The sequence below is a fragment of the Apiospora phragmitis genome (genome assembly GCF_038363925.1).
Source record: "Apiospora phragmitis strain CBS 135458 chromosome Unknown utg000003l:1.0-2676785.0:1.0-2680665.0, whole genome shotgun sequence".
Lineage (NCBI taxonomy): Eukaryota > Fungi > Ascomycota > Sordariomycetes > Amphisphaeriales > Apiosporaceae > Apiospora > Apiospora phragmitis.
Window position 1 is genome coordinate 2,374,222 of NW_027117401.1, and position 19,685 is coordinate 2,393,906.

Sequence of the window (19,685 nt, forward strand, 5' to 3'; positions counted from 1 at the left end):
GGATGTAGTCGGGGTATGTATCGTACGTATCCCTGGTTAATCAAATGCCACCCAACGTTGCGTAGTACTCTGAAGTGGTTGTTCCAATCCTTGCCGTTGGCACACGCCTTATCGGGACACCATGTTATATGGCGGAGCTCCACGTCCTCGGGGAGTCCATATGTCTGAGGTAACAGCATCTGGGTCCAATCATCGTGCACGCGAGGGTTGTAAGACCGGAAGTTCGGTATGGTTAGACGCACCTCCCGTTCCAGAAGCAGGCCACCCTCCGCTTGGTCTCTCAGTGTCCAGTGCCACCTAACACGGTGCCCCAAAACGGAATTGTTTGGATTGCAATATTTGCAGATTTCGAAAGTCTCGGCGTTGCATAGGTAGTCACCTGGAGTTGGATACACATCCTCGAGCTGGGAGCCCTCGCAGTGAAACCTGTTTATACGTTGATTTGTGACAACGGTGCGTCGTAACCACTTAGACGGATACGCCCGCTTGAACATCCCAAGAAGGCGGCCGTCGTCGAAGCTACGATGCGGGCAGAGGAGATCGTTGTGGTCTTTGGCTGCTTTTGATAATGCGTGTTGGACAGCTCCGAATGCGTCTGTCTCGTCCAGGCCATACAACATGCTGCGTTTGACGTGCAAGAACTCCTTCTTATCCAGCTTCAGGGGGCAACCTCCATTTGATAACGAGATTGCCGCCCACGGCGGGTTGGTACCTATGCCGCGGATGCCAATTTACCGTAGGCGGTATAGAATCACGCGTATCGATCAAGCATTTGTCGCATCTGAAGACGTGATCTGCCCTCCGACCCCTCGGTGAAGCGGAATGAAGCCACGGCCGTATATTCGCGGTAGAGAAAGTATAGTGTGGGCAGACCGTAATGCCGCCTTGGTTGAGTATGCATCTAGCACCACTTGGTAGGCCCCTTTGAGGGCGGGGGAACATGATCAATGGGTGGGTGGTATGGCGGGGATACACCACTTGATTTGGTTCACCATCCGCGACACGACCCTGTCGTAGGTCGACTGGCCACCAAAGACTGCGGGGAGGCGGGCGTTGGTGCAGGATGAGCAGCACTGGTGTTGACGGAGGCGCTCCACGACGTCCCCCCAGTCCGTCCCGAGGTTGGGAAGGTCGGAAACTCTGTGGGAGAAGCGTTCGTACATATCGTGCGTCCAAGAGTTTTCTTCAACAAACTGTGGTGTTGATAAGATACGCCGAAACTTTTGGCACGTTTGGCGCATGATATATACATCGGAGCCTTGGATATGCTTGCACAGCTCAAGAATCAATTCCTCGGGTATCTGGTAGATACGACAAGGGCGATCGTTGCCATGCGACTCCATTTTGTCCTTGGAAGGAAACGCCTCTTGCTGGGTGATTGAATGGGATGAAAGCTCTAATGAAGCCATCGCGTTCAGTCGGATGTGGGATTGCTAATTAAATGAAAAGAAGAGTGCCGCCAACGCCAGCTTTTTTCATCGAAGGCTTTCTCCAGTCGGTAATTATCGTTTTACTTTTACGACTGGGTAAGGGTTATTCCACCATTCTACTGCCTCGTGGCTGACATCGATGTATATAGTTCACACCCGGATCGGATCTGGCAAAGTCTGATAGTGCTGGGATGGATATCAAGATTATCTGATTGGCCCATTCTAGACAAAAGCGCCGTTCACATAATGCTAGGAGAGTTCAACCTCGCATGTCCAGGTTTATACTGAACCGAGTTCCGCGGCTTCGGTTGCTTTATCTTTTCTCCATTCTCGAGCAGGATTCTAAGAATTCTGCAAATTTGGAAAGTACCATGCAAACCTCCCACTCAAACCACTGTGAGCTCTCTCATACGCGCTTCGTTAGTTTGTTCTCCGCACGAGATCCTACTCGCCCCTCTCTCGTCACTGCTTTCACCATGGCTGACTCCGGCCAGACCATTGGCAGATTGAACGAGGGAGGTAAAGTGGGAATCAATCGCCTGGCATACCCTGAGACGTTGACTTCCAGAGTCAATAGCGATGTGATAGAATTCTACTTCCGGATATCAGCCCATAATTACAAATGCGAGCTCTGGAGGTGAATCCTGGCCACGTTACAGGAGCTCAGGGGCTGGATTCCCAAAGACAAACTCGCAGAACGCCATGAGCACCTTTTTGACCACCATGTCCATTTTCTGCCCAGAGAAACCACCAGCCACGAGCTCGGCCGTACTCTTCGGGAGCTTCAGGCTCTCGACAATGAGGGGGAAGTCTGTGAACAAAGAGTGTATAGCCCCCGCCACAGTCATCTCGATGCGCGACCTGCGCAGTTTCTCATAGAGAACTGGCCAAGTCGGATCTTGATCACTGTGGCCCGGTCGGCCGAGCAGCAGAAAAGGCCGGTCCAGCCCAGTCTCGAGTACAGAGCTGAAGAACCTACCGTCCATATCCACGCCGCCGAAGATGCGAGGGTATATGGCGAGAGAAGAGCCAAGAAGGAGGTTTCATTGAATGAAGATATGCTAGCAATAAGGGAGGGCTATTATCTCCAAAAGGTCCTCGGTGGTCCCATGCTTGATGTTTGTTTCTTAAAATATACCGCGATACGATGACAGATGCATAGTGGTATCAGCAGGCAACTTGGTTGGTGGTCAGGAAATGAGGGAGGCGCTGTGCTACTGGTGAAGGCAAAAAGGAGATAGTTTACAGGGCCTCACAGAGAAACCGTCCATTCGTTGGAATCAACCTTCTTCGTATCTGTAAGGACACGACTCGTTGTCGGGGATACAATGTGCTGTGGCTGCTAAAGCTCAGATGTCGCGTGTTTATTAAACAGCGAGGCCAGAGTTCACTTATGCAGCTAAAAACCGAACTTTCCGCCCCTGTTGTGATATTAAAGAAGCTGCAGCTCTGACAGCTTCGCCTGCAGGGGTGATATGACCGTGTTAGCCAGAAGTGGATTTGCCTGCCGAAGCGCTCGCTACCCGCCGCCGTATGACTTGCCGAGCAGGGGCATTGCAAATTGTCAAATGATTTTGGGTATTCTTTCAGTAGACTCCAGTAGCTGTCCGTGCCAATGGCGGTGCTGCAATGAATAGATCGTTTCGCAAAGGTTTCGGCCCGCGAAACATCTGCGCCGCTCCGCATAGACCTCCGACAAAGCTTAATCCGACGTCCAGCTTGCCTTTCCCACTGCGTGGCCGTCACTTGGGCGTGTTCGTGTCTATCGTCGCGCTACTGCGTGCGGTATTCGTATCCAGGACATACGCTATCTGACGCGTCATGGGTCGAAGGATAGGAGGCCAAGGGCTCCTATAAGATCTTCTAATCCTTAATCGAGAATCTTGGAGACAAAAGCCCCTGAACCAACTGTCTACCAATCCTTTTAGGCACAAAACCAAAACAAGAACGTTAGCTATCCACTCAGCATCAAAATGGGCTGTGAGTTATTTCCTGCGTGTTTGTCCATAGGCTACTGTGCCACCCATCACTCCCATAGACACAATAATCCACCTAGCCAAACACTAACCGTATCAAGTCTTTGAGGGATCTTTCCAGATGACCAAGGTCTCGCCCCGCATCTCGACCAGCGGCGGACTGGCCCGCGAGGCGGCGATCGAGAAGCTGCGCGACCACACCTTCTTCATCAAGTGCGACCCCCATCTGGTATCCTTCGAGGCCAAGCCCAGCCCCGCCTGGGACTCGTACGACCTGCCCAAGGGCGTCCGGCCGCTGTCGCCGCCGCAGGTCGCGGTCTACGCCGTTAAGGACAACTACGAGAACCCCATCATGGGCTCCGAGATCAACAGCACCTACGAGTTCGTCGCCACCGCCGACGGCTTCTGGGTCCGCGCCCGCAGCCCCATGGGCACCACCATGGAGAGCACCTTCACGGTCCGCGCGGCGGGCGACGGGAGCGGGGACTTGGAGGTCGTCCAGGTGTGCGACTGCCGGTGCAATAAGGCGTTGATGAGCATTGTGAAGAAGGATCTGGACAAGAATTACACGCTGATTCACGAGACTCTCGCGCAGCGAATTGGTCAGACGTAGATAGAGGAGACTTTCATATCAAGCACCAAAGTGTAGCATGCCCTGCATGTATGTTCTTTCTGCATTGACACCAGCATTCCATGAAGAGATGATGAGCCGGAGGAATCCTTCTCTCCGGCTATTATGAGCTGAGTCGGTATTATCGATACCCCGCTCCGGCCAAGCCTAACATAGACGCTCGCCGTAAGCAGTTAATGCTAGGGCGTCAAAACCCCTCCGAGGGCTTGGGCTAGAACTCCGGTTCATCTCTCGGATGGTTTTGAGCTGACGGTCGCTGTGGCAGCTACAGAACGTAAGCACGCACCGAATTCAAGCCAAAGTCATGCTCGCTATCCCATCAAACACCTGCTAGTTCAGCTACTATTGCAGAGTTTGGAGTGATATGCCGAAGGCAACAGCAAAACGATCCGCCTGCGACCGGTGCAGGGCGAAACGAGTGCGATGCCCCAGCGCGGAAGAGGAAAACAGTAGAGCGACATGTGCCCGCTGCGTCCGCGCCGGCGTAGCATGCACCACTGCGTCCCCTGGGTACCCCGGGAGACCGCGGAAGACGCCTCTCGTTGATCATGGTAGCACACCCAGCGACTCGGCCACAACCCCTGTTGTCACTGACATTTACAATACTTTGCCCGAGGCCAACTTAAAGGGCTGGTTAGCGGTCGGCGATGCATCCATCTTTGGTTTTCCGTCGACCGAGGAACACCCTCCTCCAGACAGCTTCCCCACACTAGAGCAGTTGACCACGTCGCCTCGCCATCAAGAGCTACTAGATGCACCAGACAGCTTGGACATGACGTATGCGGGTCAAAATTTTAACAATATGCTCGATGTCAGCACATTCGACACATTCTTTAACACGTCCGGATGCTTGTCTTCCACGACTTCTGACCAGCCTCCAAGAGAAGCCAGTTTACAGGCAGGGTTCGGAGAGAGAATGAAGCAGCGCAAGTCGGCCATGGGCGCGTTTCTCTCCGACCCTCGCAACACCGTGGAAAATTGCGCAGAGATAGGTGGCGACACAAGCATGGTTATTGATAACCCAGTTGCAATCGCCCTTACATGCACCAAACAACTCATTGGTCTTATCCGGAATGTAACAACAGCAACTCGTCAACATGCTCCCTCGGACTTGTCTACCCATGATGATCTGCTCGTCCCAGCCGACGTCTCATCGTTGACTGCCCAAACCGAGTCTCTCAGCACGGAAACGACGCTTCTGATAATCTCGGGCTACCTCTCGCTGATGAGATTTTACGACTCTCTATTCCATGACGCGTCGAGAACACTATCTCATATGCCCCCGGAGACCTTCAAGTCTATCAAGTTCAAGTCAGTCTTCCGGATTGCAGGCATTTCCTCGTTACAGGACATTTCCGGAAAGGCATATGCCATGTTGGTAATCGAGGTTATTCAAACCCAGATCCAAACGTTGGAGCGTTGCATGGGGCTCCCACCGGCTTATTGTATCTCAGGTGAGGCAGCTGGTTCGCTCTCGAGCAAAGGCATATTTGCCGATCAAGATCGAGCACGGCTGCTACATTCTGCTATGGCACAGAAAGATATCAAATCACACAGAGGCAGCAAGTCGCTGACGGAGCTGATACGGGAGAATATGACGAGTACGATGGCATGCTTCAGTGATTAGATGATCGACTGGGTTAACATGTCCCCCTCCGGAAACTGAGCTGGAGCCCTGTCTATAGATCCAAGCTTACTGATATACCTAGTCTGTTCCAATTCGGCTTTCATGGGAGCAGTAATAAGTACGGAGGCCAGGTCAAATAGAATAGGGCAGTGTAGGACGGGCAGTCAGAATATGACCTGCTGACTGCTCGCTTACGTGCGGGTGGAATCTCAAATCTCGTAAGGTTTTGTAAAACCCTCCGGGATACCTTGAAACCCTACGAGGGGTACCTTCAATATCAAAGAAACCCTCCGCCAAAGTAAGTTCCTATATAACTGCTCCGAACAAGAGCAGCTGGGTAACTCAACCCCCTTCTCAGTATACTTCCTGGGACAAAAAGCACAACAGCAACCTTTCACCAGCATTACTGTCGAGCCTTCTCTCTCCTACTAAAGTAATCTGAGCCGACATCATGCCACAGCAAGAAGCAGCCGACTCCAACGCCCTGAACTCTGGAGCTCCGTCGAGCGATACCAAGGAGATGGCACCGGATGAAAGTGTCCAACAAAAGCGACAGACTCAAAAAGGGCTCCGACTCTGGGCCATTTTGGCCGTTCTCGCCCTCGCTAGCCTTCTGACTGCGCTAGAAGCCACTATCAGCTCGACTGTGCTGCCCGTCATTGTCCAGGACTTGGGCGGCGGCGATGACTACATCTGGGTCGCGAACGCGTACTTCCTGACCATGTAAACTACCCCTTTTCGAGCTTCGCCGCGAGATGCACCACGTGCCACAGATACTGACTATTTTCAACAATCCAGGGCCTCTTTGCAGCCCATGTTTGGACAGATCGCCAATGTATTCGGTCGCCGCTGGCCCATGATCCTATCGACTGTTGCCTTCCTGCTTGGAAGCGGTATATGTAGCGGGTGAGTGATGGTTGGTCTCCGAATATGATGAAGATCTCGTGCTGACGATAGGCGCCGTACAGCGCCACCAATATGGGCATGTTGATCGCTGGTCGGGTCATCCAGGGAGTCGGGGCATCCGGGCTGAGTGTCCTCGTCGAAACTATCATTTGCGACTTGGGCCCCCTCCGGGAGCGGGGCAACTATATGGCCATGGTCTTCGGCATGATTTCCTTGGGGACAGCCCTAGGCCCTCTTTTCGGGGGACTGATTGTGACTTATAGCACCTGGCGTTGGGCATTTTACCTGTCTTTACCCATCGGTGGCCCGGCGCTCGTACTACTGTTCGTGTTCCTGCACGTCAAGTATGACAGGCAAAGCATCCTGGCTACCAAGATCTCCAGCCTCGACTGGCTCGACAACGCCATCTTTATCGGCGCCTCGGTCGCGGTACTGATTGCTCTCAGCTGGGCGGGCGGGCAGTATGCGTGGTCATCCTACGAGGTTCTCGTACCACTTATCGTGGGCATGGCCGCGCTGGGGGGCTTTATCGCGTTTGAGGGCAGTCGATTTGCCGCGAACCCTATGATGCCCATCCACCTCTTCACCCACCGTGCTACTCTCGCCGTCTTTGCACTTACGTTTCTGCACGGCGTCATTACCATGTGGGCTTTTTACTTCCTCCCCGTCTACTTCCAAGGTGTTCTCGGTGAAACCTCTTGCCGGTCCGGTATCATGCTCCTGCCGACGATCCTCGCCCTTATCCCCGCTGCTATCGTTGGCGGTCTCCTGCTTACCAAGTTCGGCCGCTACAAACCTATCCCCATCGTCGCTTTCGCCCTAGTTACCGTGGGGTTCGGCCTCTTCTCCATCCTGGGCGAGAACTCGAGCACGGGCGCCTGGGTCGGCTTCCAGCTCATCGAGTCCATCGGCGCCGGCCTCGCGATCCCGGTTCTGCTCCCGGCCCTCCTGGCCCCGCTGACGGACCAGGACACGGTCCTCGCAACGGGGACGTGGGCGTTCATGCGCAGCTTCGGCGTCGTCTGGGGCTTCGCCATCGCCGGCACCGTCTTCGGCAACCGGGCTTCGCAGCTGGCCGGCGCGGGCGCAATCAGCAGCAACTCCACCATCGCCGCTGATTTCATCGCGGGCGAGGCGTACCGGGACGCCACGGCCTACTTCCTGGACTCCCTCCCGGCGGAGACGCGTGGCCAGGTGGTAGCAGTGCAAAGCAGCGCGCTCCAGCGGTCGTGGCAGGTTGCTATTGCTTTCGGCGCGGTGGGATTCATCGCTGCTGCTTTGCTTCGGGAGGTGCTGCTTAGGGAAGAGCTCGATAGCGAGTTTGGCATGACCGACGGTGGAAAGCCCAGCAAGAAAAGCGGTAAAGCCTAGAAAAGATGTGAAGGCGGCAGGCTACCCGTGCCTGTCTTATACTGAGGGATGACATACCATCAACATGATCTTAGTATTCACCGGGCTTTAGATTTTATATCGGGTACGCGTATCTTATGGGCGATCTGGGACCGTTTAGGGAGATATCAATGATACATTCTAGTTAACCTTTTCACGTTGCCTGACCGGGCTCAAAGGATGTTATGGGACACAAAGTTAGCAGTAGCAACCATATTGTATAGTGTTTCGGGTTTACGGGCACATATTGCACGTCATATAAAGTTGGCCTAAATTCCAACTCAAATCCCATTTTCTTAAGCCCGCGTTAATTCAGAGCAGAGTTCTCTGGTTCGTATCCAGCCTACCCTACCCCCTTAAAATATCACCACACTCACAAGAGGGAATATTGCATCTTCGGGTGTACAGGGAATGATTCATGAAGACATGGCCTTACTAAGAAACACAGTAGCAAGGCCTTATAGCTATGTTCTCAGACACTTATTCCACAACACCCTGATTCATGATTCATTGATTGATAACGGGATAACGAGTCTAGTTATATTATCACAACCGTCTTGAGACAGAGGTTGGCCTTCAATATGACATTAATGTCGTGTCGATACGCGTCCACGCAAAACATACCAACTCTTTGCCAAGTATTTTCCTCCCCATGTAGCCCTAGAATCATGACAAATGATCTGCTCAAACAACTACCAATATAGACGCATTGCCATTTTGAGCTGTCCTTCAGCTTCTCAAGGACTTCTGCATCGGACTGGGCATCACTTGACCATGTTAAAGCTGTTGCATGTCCACCCATCGCCCAAGGCCCCAACAGCCATGGTTTCTCCATAATTGCCTCTGGGTGATAAGTAAACCTTTCAACTGGAACCAAGGGTCCTGTTATATACAAAACCGTGTATCTGCTCTCCGAGGGTAGGTCCGTAAGTGCCAGTGTAGGCCCGTCGCCCGGATTTCCGAAGTGTACGTCTCGGATGCCGCTATTAAACCACCATTTTCGGCCCTTGGCGATTTCGTACTCTACTGGACCCTGCCAACCGGTCCATGTCCAAGAGGGAAACATATGCCGTCGCCGTGGTCTTTGCATATTCGTCGCATGTCTCCATGTCAACGCAAAAGCAAAACAATCCATTTTGTGTTTGGGAGGGTCTGGGTACGCCATTCCCCAGATATGACTGAAAGAATATTTCCCTTTGGTAAAACGCCCGAGAACCCCCCTGAAAGCATTCAAGGAGTCCTCATCATATCGGAGATTTCTCGCGCTATAATCTTCCACGTTCGACAGATACCTGCCGAATAAATTGTTCAAAGATAGTTTCTCGTGGACGATTTTACCAAACTCCTGTCCTCGACTCCTCCCCGAACATCCCGGAGCGTAGACGCTCGTAGGTCTTCGACCTGTTCTTTATGTGTAGCATGTCGAGCGGGAAGCATACACTTTCGAAACAGTTCATGGTGTTGCACTCGAAGTACATCTCGTCATCGGTGAAGACAAGGCGGCGGCGACTCAGAAGCGCTTCCTGAAAAGTCCAACCTCGAGTTGCCCAGTGGGATGAGGCTATCGAAACTTGAGGATCCACAGGGGCCTGAATCACAGTTACGTCTTGGTCTCTGAAAACCAACTGTCGCCGGCGGGCTTTGTTGCCGACTCCCGGGAGGCCATAGGTCTCGTCAACACCAGCAGCACTGATGATGGTCAAAGCAGAGTTCTGATATATGGCGTCCATCTGTCGGATCTGATCGTGCTTCGACTCTGGATTGTTCTGGTCAATGCAAAACTTGTCGATCCAGAGATACCGATACCCAAGTGTCTTGGTCACCTCGATGGAATCACGGACGACGGCGGACAGTTTTTCTGGAAGCCGTTTTTTCCCACCATCATCGCGAATCGACCCGCAGGCGTCTCCTGAATTTGCCCAGACGTAGCTCAGTGCAACATAGACCGAACCTGGGCCACCACTTTCGATTGATAGCGTCGTGCAGTCGATAACTTGGAGGCCATGAACGGACTCAAGTTCTGATCTACACAGCAGCTTGTGGTGTTCTGTGCAGTAACTAAGCCATGGTTTTGCTGTGCCGTGATCAAATTGATGAGGTATTATTTGGGGGAGAAGAATTCTGGACCAATCGGGTTTTGAAGCAAAACAGGGCCGCCGTTGGCTTGGAATTTTCCAATGCCGCCCCACGAGGCATCTTATGGACTGAAATCCCCAGGTTCCAACATTAGACATACAGCCGGGCTTTCTGTTCTGAACTTCAATCGTTCTTCCAGGCCCGCCCAAATCCGATGGTTTGCCGCAATTACCTGGTATTTTTCCTCTTGATCCCGTATCCTTACGTTCTGGGTTTCTTTCCTCGACATTGTAAAAGGGGCGGCAAGCATATGGCACAGGGGACAAGTGGGTTCAGCTGCAGGCCGAGACCGATATCCACGCTGGTTCATGAGCGACCATGCATGAGCTTCCCGCGAGATTCCTAGCAGATCGAGCTTTAGGCATTCGTCACATAGCACCTCCCCCAAAGAAGATACGTCGTGGATCTCTCCAGCCGGGCTTGTGTCTTGCGTGCATTGTTTGATACGCCTCGGATATCCCGTGGGGGGTTCGAGTTCGGAACAGTTGCTTTCGTTCCCAAAGGCCATGCCAGAAAAGGGACGTTTCTTTGCAGACGGTACATGCGTTCTCCATCTTCGACACTGCTGCAACTCCCAGCGTTTCGATAACAGGTATTGGGACTCAAAGAGACCACCGGATAATCGACACCAGACATTAAATGGAGTTTAGAAAGGGATGTGGATTATGAAGATTGGTAATTAGGACTCAAGCCTGGGGACTTTGTTCAATGGGAGGCTAATTGGAGAAGCAGAAGTCAAGATAAGAATGGGAAGTAATAGAACATTAATATTTGGGGAGAGATAGCTGTGAGAGGGGTTGTCCCAGAGTGTGAACCAACTATGCGGCGTCCAACCAACATACTGGACGGGCTATGCTGTGGCTCAGCACGAAGGGCCAACTCTGCATGCGCTTACTACCCCTTGCGCAGAGAATAAATACGTGGCACTTTGGGTCCTTGCACAGGCTTTTGTGCAAGCCAACGCAACTTGACATCTATCTTATTTTTTATTTATTTATTTTTGAACTGGTTTTAGTGTCTTAATTTTTTCAACGCCCATCTTCCTCCCACCTTGAAGCCCCTGTCGTGCACCAATCTGGGGATTAGAATGCCAAGGCGGCATCGCACACCCAGCACGGAAGGTGAGCGGGACTCCTTCCTAATCCATGCGTTACTACCCGAAACCTTCAAGCCTAAAAAGCTTAGCATATATGTAGGGCAAAATATACCGGCGGCTCCTTCCATCCTATCAGGACCTTATCGGTTGCATCCAACATCGCAGCTACCAAGCAGGGGCGACTGCCGAGATTTGACTCGAGAGGTTAGGTAGCATCACCACGACAAACAGTTGCTGCTTGGCAGACTTGGTCAAGCATGCACTACGACACATAAAAGGGTAGACCCATCCACGCTTGCATCTTGTTACTGCTCTTCTTCTCTTCCCCAGGGTGCGTCACTACTAGTCTTCACCATGAAGTCTTTCTCAGTTGCCTCACTCGTGGGCCTCCTGGCTCTCAGCGCTACTTCATCTGCTTGCCTCTTACCAGAAGAGCGCGAGAACGATGGCCACATCAGGGCCATCCGCGGTCGCCAATCCCGTAACAATGGGACGCCCATTGGCACCGGGGACCGGTTCAGCGGAGGCGGTGTCGCGCCTCAGGGCCTTGGCTCCCAGGGTTCCAACACGAGCTTCAGCACCATTCTCAACGTCAACGAGATTGCCAGCGGCCTGAAAGGGCTCGCCAGCATCTACGGCATTGAGACCTTCACCACGCCCTACAAGACATACCAGGGTGCGTCGATCCAGGGCGCCGTGGTCGGCGGAAGCGGAGGCCAGTGCAAGGAAGCCTACCGCGTCTTCCTGAACGGCAACATCCACGCCCGCGAGCGCGGGTCCGCGGACAACGTCCTCTTCTTCATATCGGACCTTCTCTACGCGAACAAGACCAACGCGGGCCTGACCTACGGATCCAAGACCTACACCGCCGCGCAGGTCCAGACCGCCCTCTCGGCCGGCATCGTCTTCATCCCGCTCAGCAACCCGGACGGCGTGGCCTACGACCAGAGCAGCAACAGCTGCTGGCGCAAGAACCGTAACCCGGCGTCGGGCACGGGCTCCACGAGCGGCATCGACCTGAACCGCAACTTCGACTTCCTGTGGGACTTCAACCCGGAAGTTCGCCTCGAGCGTGCGGTCGAGCGTGGCGTCGACGAACCCCTCATCCGAGACGTACCACGGCACCAGCGCCTTCAGCGAGCCCGAGACGCGCGGCCTCAAGTGGGTGCTCGACACGTACGCCAAGATCCGCTGGTACGTTGACCTGCACTCGTACGCCGGCGACGTCCTCTATAGCTGGGGCAGCGACGAGAACCAGAGCAGGTACCCGAGCATGACCTTCCAGAACTCCTCCTTCGACTCGGTCCGCGGCATCCTTAGCGACACCCCGGGCACCCGCGGCGGCTACGGCGAGTACATCCCCGCTGCCGAGCTGACGGCCCAGACCACGGCCGCCACCCGCATGGTCTCGGGCCTCAATGCCGGCGGCGGGTCCCGGTATTACACGGCCATGCAGAGCTCAGACCTGTACCCCACCAGCGGCGCCAGCGACGACTATGCGTATTCGCGCCACTTCGCCGACCCGAGCCTGAATTTGGTACACAGCTACACCATCGAGTTTAGTCAAGGGAACAACGCGGCCAGCTGCCCCTTCTATCCCACGGTGGCCCAGTACAACGCGAATATCAGGGCTGTGGGAGCGGGTTTCATGGAGCTTCTACTCGCAGCTGTTGAGTTGGGTCTTGGTGATGAGACCACATGCTAGATGACCCAGGCTAGAAGTGGTGCCCCTGGTTTCGTGGTTTGGGTATCTTACGGATATCCACCACCAATAGTAATTACAATGATCTCCTATGAGGACTATGCATATGCTAGTGATCGCCGGATATGAGTATGTGACCACTGGTAGTACATAGCCCTCATCATGCAGTCTCCGCTCCTAATACACCAGCTTACAGACTCTCGAGGACGACAGTGAAAGATGACATCAGGCTGGAAGCGATTCAGTCACATGTAGAACGGGAGGATGATGTCGTAAAGTGGAATATCTGTTTTCCGGCCGCAATTATGGTATATAACGTGGTGAAACCCGCGAAATATGACACACACTAACACACGGCCAGCGGCTGGGCGAAGACCGAAGAACATTGGCTAGACAAGAACGAAGTTCCTAAACAGAACATAACCCTGAGGAGCCCGCACCACGTATTCTCTCCCCGCATCGTTGACACTCCGGAACTCCGGCCCAAGATCCTCATCGACTTTGTCCGCCGGGTACAGCAGCTCGCCATCCATGATCCCATGCACATAGCAGTCCCCCATCAGCTCAAATTCCTCTTGCTCAGATCCATCCACACTGCTTGAAGAGTCGGGTTTTTGTTGTCCTTGTTGCAACCCCTTGCGCAGAATGAACGGCGTTCGGAAGCCTTCGAGCAGGACACAGTAATCCTTGTTCTCCGCATCCCATGGCACGGTGCCCATAAAGTGGTTGTCGAGTTGTTCTTCCGCCCCAGTTTCATCGTCATCCCTGTTATCGTTGACGGGAGGACTGCCACCGCCACCGACAGCATCGCTAGATGGCTTTCCCAGGACCGCGAAGCGCCGGCCTCGCTGTGTTTCCTGAAACGGAGTGGTGAAGGGCACCATGCGGTGCTGAAGATCGGCTTCGACTCCTTTGTCGAAGTCCAAGAGCCACATGAAGAGCCCCGTCTGGTGGATGCGGATCCCCGGCGCTGTCAGGTCCTCCTCCGATTCCGGCCCTCGGGCATAGAAGCGTTGGAAGGCGTCTAGGCCCTCGAAGAATTCGTCGCCAGGGGTAGCACGAGGCGCCACCGGATTCGGCAGCTGGTTCCGCTGAGACGCATCGGACGTGGTGGAGGCTCCCATGCTTCGCCGTCCAATCCGGCCACCTTGCCAGGAGCAGTCCGCCGCGAGAGTTCGGGCCACGGCGTCCTGGAAACCCTCCTCGCTGTACCGCGGAGCAATGTCTTCCTCAAACGCGTCGGTCATGCTGAGAATCAAGTTCCTCGCATCCTCGTCATTGAGCGGCGCTGGTGCAATCTCTACATCAGGTGCGTTCTTAAATTTGCCGAATGAGGGCTCGGATGGATCGTGGGAGTAAAACTTCCAAGGGGCCCCCACGGTGTTAATCTGCGCGAGGATAACTCCCCGGACACGGAGTTTTGGCTTCTTTGCCCTTTCGGTGTCCAGAATGGAGCATTTCGGCGTGCTTTCACCCATGCACTGGTATAAGTGGGCTGGAAATGTCGACCGCGACTGCTTGGTCCAGTCCGGAACCCATGAGGGCAGGTCGGAAATCTTTTGGTCAAGGCCGGCATGATGGAGAAGATCTCCAACATGGCCAAACAGAACTAATTCTGAAGCAACATCAATGAACAGCTTGGCAGCAGTGTTGGCTGGAGAGTAGTCTGGGACGATCGACCGTGATATGGCATCATCGGTCACACCTAGGAGTCCAAATACCTTGTCCCGGGGGTCCGTGGCGAGATTGCTTCGGGAAAGGCACAACAGCTCCAAAAGACTTGGGCCGGATGCCACACCGTCTTCCAGAGAGTCTTGAGCATAGGCATCGCTCCTTTCTTGATCATTTGTCCCCTTTCCTCGTTTCTCCCTTAATGACTTGATAGAGCTGACGGGGCTCAGGTGTCTGACCCTGTTGTATATGTCCGCTAACGGCCCAATGCGGAGTACTCGAGGAAGGCTGCGCGATCCGGCCAAAGACCAGAACTCCGTGATGGCATCGAGACTGATTGCTGTATCTTCATACAGGACAACGACTTTCGCCGCCAGGACGATTTCCTGAAAGACCCAGGTCCGAAAATACCAGTCTTGGCTCCAAAATTCGAGAAGGTTGGTCCACCTCTTGCGTCCCTCCTGTGTTTTAAGGTCAGGTAAGCTTGTTTTATCCCAGTAGGTATCAGACAAGGTCTTGTCCTCACTGCCCACTGTCCAAGTTCTCGACAAGAATGTCATGATGCTGACAGCGCTCTGGACATTGGTGGAGCTATATGCATCGCCGGTTTCAATGGGCTGGAAATCGGCCATGCCGTAAGACTCAGCTGGCTTGGGGAACTTGGTCAAAGTTGTAGAAGCTGTCGAATCACCAGGTCCGTTGGCGCCAAGGCTCTGCGGGTCATCGACGGTGGTTCCTTGCACGTGATGATCCACGACTGGTTCGTCGTGATCATCTGACTCCGATTCGCTGTTCACCTTGCCGTATCGGTAATGGCCTGGGTGTGCAAGAACCATTGATGCCTTCTCATAGATACTGCCCATAAGCTGGACTTGAGATCCTCTCTCAGCAACGTCTTGCTGGTTAATGCAGATGCCGTCGGCCCATAGCCAGGACTCTGGGTACCTGTCAAAGCAATTTCGTAGGGCGTGGAAAAGGTTCTGAGTGACAGGGACCATTCCCCCATCGCAGTTGACAGCGAGGAATTGGCTGGGATCTCCCCAGACGTATGACAGGCAGAAGAAAGCCGGCGCGTCACTCAGTGAGAAACTTTGGAGCTCAAGCTGCCTTACAATACCATCTTCCCCAGGGGGCCGACAGTCTCAAGAGTCTAAGCTGTCGGAGCTCTGGATTGAGTCTGGAGTACTCGTAAGGTGTGCCAGTGTTCTCGAGCGCAACGCGGCGGAGCTGCCGTGGCCCTTTTGCGCCTACACCCTTGTCCACCCCTGGAGGGTCAATGTTATCGACAGCGCCAATGAATGACAACGAGCTATCCTCGCTCGCGCGCCATGGCGTCGAAGTCAGCGAGACTGTGTTGGGGTCGACGCCCTCCTGCCGCGCGAGAAACAGCTTCAGCGCATCTGTGGATCCACCGGCAAGCTGGTCGAGAGCTATTTGGAGGTCATACTCTTCCCAGTCCGGACCGACGGCTTCGCTCTCTGGTGACTCTGGGTCTTGAATGTTTCTAGGCTCAGGCTGAGACATACTGGCGGTTTTTCGATATGCTCTTGCAATAGTATTGGTTTTTCTATTGATTGCTGACTCCGGCTTCCGTGGTTGGGCATCAGGTTTTAGCGCGTGAGGCTGTAGGGCCGCCAGGATGAAAGCTTACTGTACTCGCAATGCAAGTCGATGGGTTTTCAGGGACCCAGCTGAAACGCCAGGTAAGCAACTGCATCTATGTATTGCGTTTACGCAATTGGGCAATGAGTCGGTGTACGGTGTATTCAGGCAAGGCTACCTTCCGTTAGGATCACGACGGAGCCGGTATTGAGATACCGGGCATAGCTCCTCAGTTTTGTCATGCTCGCAACCCCGCCATCAGTTGCAACCGCTCTTTTCGCGAGTTCAAGGGCCAGCGAATGACCTTGAGCGCGGCAAAAGATAACAACCTGACCAGCCCGGCCCAGGAATTTCGTACGTTAGACGATAAGGCCTCCACCAGAGCATGGCGATCGATGGGCAAGGCCTCGCGCGTGGTGAAATCAATGCAGTCGCAAACGAACCGAAGCCCGAGCCGTGCTTTTGTCTAAGTGACTGGTTGCGTCTAGGCCGACTGGCAGATAAGGCGCCCAAGAAGACGCCCCAGAAAGCCACAGTGGACATTCGAGCGCTGTTCTCAACGGCGAACGCTGCACTCAGCCCATCTCAAGACTTCAAGTGAGATCTCGGTTATAGCATATGCGATGAATATATAGATTGGAGCTCGATGCATATTGATAGAACAGAATGCACTGTTTTTCGTATGGTTATGGCTTAATTGACGACCATGATGGCCCGGAAAGTGGAATTCAGGAAGTTAGTGGGGGCGCTGTTTGCAGTGGATGCAATGATTTGGGGACCAGTGCGTCAGGCCTCTAATAAACAGCGGCACGCCATAGCAGAAAACCGATCTAATGACATTGGTAAAATATACCTACTTTCTACCATGCACCTGTAACTTACTACTGACTTTTGCCGGAGAAAATGGTTCACATTATCTAATGAGAATACAGTTTGCCTAGCCAGATTGGTTATGTGTGCTTCATTTCAACACGCATGGACAGGCAGCTAGAGGAACCAGCCCGAAGCACCATGCTCGGCCCAGCATGTAATTACCTCAAGAGCACTGATGAGACAAGAGACAGATGAAGGGGTCAGGGAGTGTTTGGTTTTACAAGAGATACTTCGGACGACTTCGCGGAAGATCTAGCCACTGCTTGGGTTCTTGATCCATCCGCTCGATGACATCCGACCCGACCCCACGTGGCTCCGTCGTCTGTCATTATCCGCGACCACCCGCCCTGATCGATTCCGCACCCAACCATAAACCACAGCTCCTGGGTAGGCCGACAATTGCCGAGTCACGAGATAACCAATGCATACCTGGTGACACCTTATCTAATTCCTACATACACTTACTCGAGCCGAGAAACGTATGATTCCGCGCTCGCACCTTCACTGGACTTTCGAAGGAATGGAAGTAGTAGATAAGCTCTTCGGCTAAAGACGGAAATGTAGGGATAAAGGGGCTGGTCCCTACCGCATCCGTGATACAGCTGTGGCGTCTAGCCGTCCAACCCCGTGTTACGCATGCTCACGCGACAATGGGCGCTGCGAGGATGCGCATGCCGGGCAAAGGGAGACGGACAAAGTTTGGGCTTGTCAATGCGGTGCAGCAGACGGATAAGACTCGAGACGACTCTTCCTTCTTGCTGCTTCATGAGCATTCCCTGGTGCTTCTACTTGGGTTCAGCGCTTAACATTACCTACTAATTGTCACCCTCAGTAGTGACCAATTCGTTGTTCCTGATAGTCTCGTCGCTGCTATCTCATACTGCATTCGCCATGTTGCATGCCGCGCCCGCCCAGCGCCTGCACCCTCAGGACCCGGCGCCGGATGCGGCACCCTACGTCCATGCGGACGAACTCCGCACCGCTTTCGCGCTGGCCATGTCTCACATGTACAGAAATGAGGTAGCGCTCTACGGCGACCTGGTGCGAATAGTGCAGGGCGTAAACCAGTCCGCTCTGTTGGCAAGTGGCGACGAGTCTCAAGCCAATAACAACACAATGCCGGACTCGCCGGAACGTCTGAGCCTAGAACGGCATGGCGCGATACGGCTCGGTCTACCGAGCGAGCTCCGGACGGTCCGGCGCATATTCGCTTTGCTGGGCATGTATCCCGTAGGCTACTATAACCTTGCCGTTGCCGGGCTTCCGATGCACGCCACCTGCTTCCGACCGATAACAACGACGTCGCTGGCCCGCAATCCGTTCCGAATCTTCACGACCCTGCTGCGACCAGAGCTGGTAACATCCGAGGGCGGGACGCGCGATCTGGCGCTGCAGCTACTGTCGCGCCGGTCCCTGTTCAGCGCCGAGCTCCTCTCGCTGCTCGACACGGCGGAGCAGCGGCAGCAGGGTCGCCTCTACGCGGACCAGGCCCAGGTCTTCATCCGCGAGGCGCTCCGGACGTTCAGCTGGGCCAGCGGCGTGGCGGCTTCGACGGTCGACGAGTGCGCACGCCTGCGCGCCGAGCACCCGGTCCTCGCCGACATTGCCTGCTTCCGCACCGCCCACATCAACCACCTCACGCCGCGCACCTTGGACATCGACGCCGCCCAGCGCGCCATGGTCTCCGAGGGCATGGCCGTCAAGGAGCGCATCGAGGGTCCTCCGCGGCGTCGTTGCCCCATTCTACTGCGTCAGACCAGCTTCCTCGCGCTCGACGAGCCTGTCCACTTCCCCTCGGAGCACGTTTCTCTTGGCGACCTCGACGACTGCCAGCCGAGATGGGAGGAGCGATCGCTTGTCCAGGGGTCGCACTGCGCTCGATTCGGCGAGATCGAGGAGCGCGGCGCCGCGGTGACCGCGGCCGGCCGCCGCCTATACGATGAGCTGCTGGCCGAGACCACGGCCGCCGTCAATGTCGCCGCGAAAGGTCGCAAGTACGATGAAATCCTGTCCGATACGTTCCGAGACAGTTACCCGGATGACCTGCGCGAGCTTTGTCGGCGACGGCTCATCTTCTGCCGGTACCGATGCAAGGGTAAGCAGCCAACCAGGATGCCGCCCGACTTCGCTGCACTACTTGGTCAGGATACTACTACCTCCACTGAGCTCCACGATCTCATGGATAAGCATGAAGAGGCCGTCATCGGTTGGGCGCAGCGCTTAGTTGACGATGGCGTGCTCGTGGCCGAGCCGATTACCTATGAGGATTTCCTGCCATTCTCGGCCGCCGGAATTTTCCAATCAAACTTGCAGAAGACCAGTTCAACCACCACCAGCACCAGTATAGACAATGCAGAGAACTCCAATCAAACTGGATCTCCGCCGTCAGTTATGGCTCAAGGTGGTGATCAAGGGTCGCTGGAAGAGGCATTGGGCTGTCCCATCACTGATCCAGACGTGCTGTACGCCCAAGCTCAGAAAGATAGCCTTTTAGAATGTCTACTAGAGCTAGGAGTGACCAAGGCGGGAATGTAATACGCATGGCACCCGAGATTAAGTACTACTGTTTACCACCAGTCCGAAACGTCTGGGGTGGTGCTTGAGAGTCCAAGTTACGGAAGATCCAAGGAACCGTTCCTGCAATTC

General features: G+C 54.3%; 10 protein-coding genes across 10 annotated transcripts; 6 read left to right on the forward strand and 4 right to left on the reverse strand.

Annotated features, from left to right (window-relative positions):
* Nucleotides 1-944: 944 nt before the first annotated feature.
* Nucleotides 945-1,163, reverse strand: PG994_003070 (uncharacterized protein; the record flags this gene model as incomplete). Its single annotated transcript, XM_066854479.1, has 1 exon — nucleotides 945-1,163. One exon carries the CDS (start codon nucleotides 1,161-1,163, stop codon nucleotides 945-947), a length of 219 nt encoding a protein of 72 aa, XP_066720334.1.
* Nucleotides 1,164-2,083: 920 nt separating this feature from the next.
* PG994_003071 (uncharacterized protein) lies at nucleotides 2,084-2,416 on the reverse strand (the record flags this gene model as incomplete). The annotated part of the gene is made up of 1 exon (XM_066854480.1): nucleotides 2,084-2,416. One exon carries the CDS (start codon nucleotides 2,414-2,416, stop codon nucleotides 2,084-2,086), a length of 333 nt encoding a protein of 110 aa, XP_066720335.1.
* Nucleotides 2,417-3,527: 1,111 nt separating this feature from the next.
* Nucleotides 3,528-4,019, forward strand: PG994_003072 (uncharacterized protein; the record flags this gene model as incomplete). Its single annotated transcript, XM_066854481.1, has 1 exon — nucleotides 3,528-4,019. The coding sequence occupies one exon, from the start codon at nucleotides 3,528-3,530 to the stop codon at nucleotides 4,017-4,019; it is 492 nt and encodes a 163-aa protein (XP_066720336.1).
* Nucleotides 4,020-4,401: 382 nt separating this feature from the next.
* PG994_003073 (uncharacterized protein) lies at nucleotides 4,402-5,664 on the forward strand (the record flags this gene model as incomplete). The annotated part of the gene is made up of 1 exon (XM_066854482.1): nucleotides 4,402-5,664. One exon carries the CDS (start codon nucleotides 4,402-4,404, stop codon nucleotides 5,662-5,664), a length of 1,263 nt encoding a protein of 420 aa, XP_066720337.1.
* A 451-nt stretch (nucleotides 5,665-6,115) lies between these two features.
* On the forward strand, nucleotides 6,116-7,941 carry PG994_003074 (uncharacterized protein; the record flags this gene model as incomplete). The annotated part of the gene is made up of 3 exons (XM_066854483.1): nucleotides 6,116-6,387; nucleotides 6,463-6,570; nucleotides 6,633-7,941. 3 exons carry the CDS (start codon nucleotides 6,116-6,118, stop codon nucleotides 7,939-7,941), a joined length of 1,689 nt encoding a protein of 562 aa, XP_066720338.1.
* Nucleotides 7,942-9,293: 1,352 nt separating this feature from the next.
* PG994_003075 (uncharacterized protein) lies at nucleotides 9,294-10,982 on the reverse strand (the record flags this gene model as incomplete). The annotated part of the gene is made up of 2 exons (XM_066854484.1): nucleotides 9,294-10,017; nucleotides 10,915-10,982. The coding sequence occupies 2 exons, from the start codon at nucleotides 10,980-10,982 to the stop codon at nucleotides 9,294-9,296; spliced, it is 792 nt and encodes a 263-aa protein (XP_066720339.1).
* A 563-nt stretch (nucleotides 10,983-11,545) lies between these two features.
* PG994_003076 (uncharacterized protein) lies at nucleotides 11,546-12,896 on the forward strand (the record flags this gene model as incomplete). Its single annotated transcript, XM_066854485.1, has 2 exons — nucleotides 11,546-12,268; nucleotides 12,303-12,896. 2 exons carry the CDS (start codon nucleotides 11,546-11,548, stop codon nucleotides 12,894-12,896), a joined length of 1,317 nt encoding a protein of 438 aa, XP_066720340.1.
* A 386-nt stretch (nucleotides 12,897-13,282) lies between these two features.
* Nucleotides 13,283-16,088, reverse strand: PG994_003077 (Heterokaryon incompatibility protein 6- OR allele; the record flags this gene model as incomplete). Its single annotated transcript, XM_066854486.1, has 2 exons — nucleotides 13,283-15,653; nucleotides 15,703-16,088. 2 exons carry the CDS (start codon nucleotides 16,086-16,088, stop codon nucleotides 13,283-13,285), a joined length of 2,757 nt encoding a protein of 918 aa, XP_066720341.1.
* A 137-nt stretch (nucleotides 16,089-16,225) lies between these two features.
* PG994_003078 (uncharacterized protein) lies at nucleotides 16,226-16,767 on the forward strand (the record flags this gene model as incomplete). The annotated part of the gene is made up of 3 exons (XM_066854487.1): nucleotides 16,226-16,267; nucleotides 16,355-16,520; nucleotides 16,655-16,767. The coding sequence occupies 3 exons, from the start codon at nucleotides 16,226-16,228 to the stop codon at nucleotides 16,765-16,767; spliced, it is 321 nt and encodes a 106-aa protein (XP_066720342.1).
* Nucleotides 16,768-17,930: 1,163 nt separating this feature from the next.
* PG994_003079 (uncharacterized protein) lies at nucleotides 17,931-19,574 on the forward strand (the record flags this gene model as incomplete). The annotated part of the gene is made up of 1 exon (XM_066854488.1): nucleotides 17,931-19,574. One exon carries the CDS (start codon nucleotides 17,931-17,933, stop codon nucleotides 19,572-19,574), a length of 1,644 nt encoding a protein of 547 aa, XP_066720343.1.
* Nucleotides 19,575-19,685: the final 111 nt, after the last annotated feature.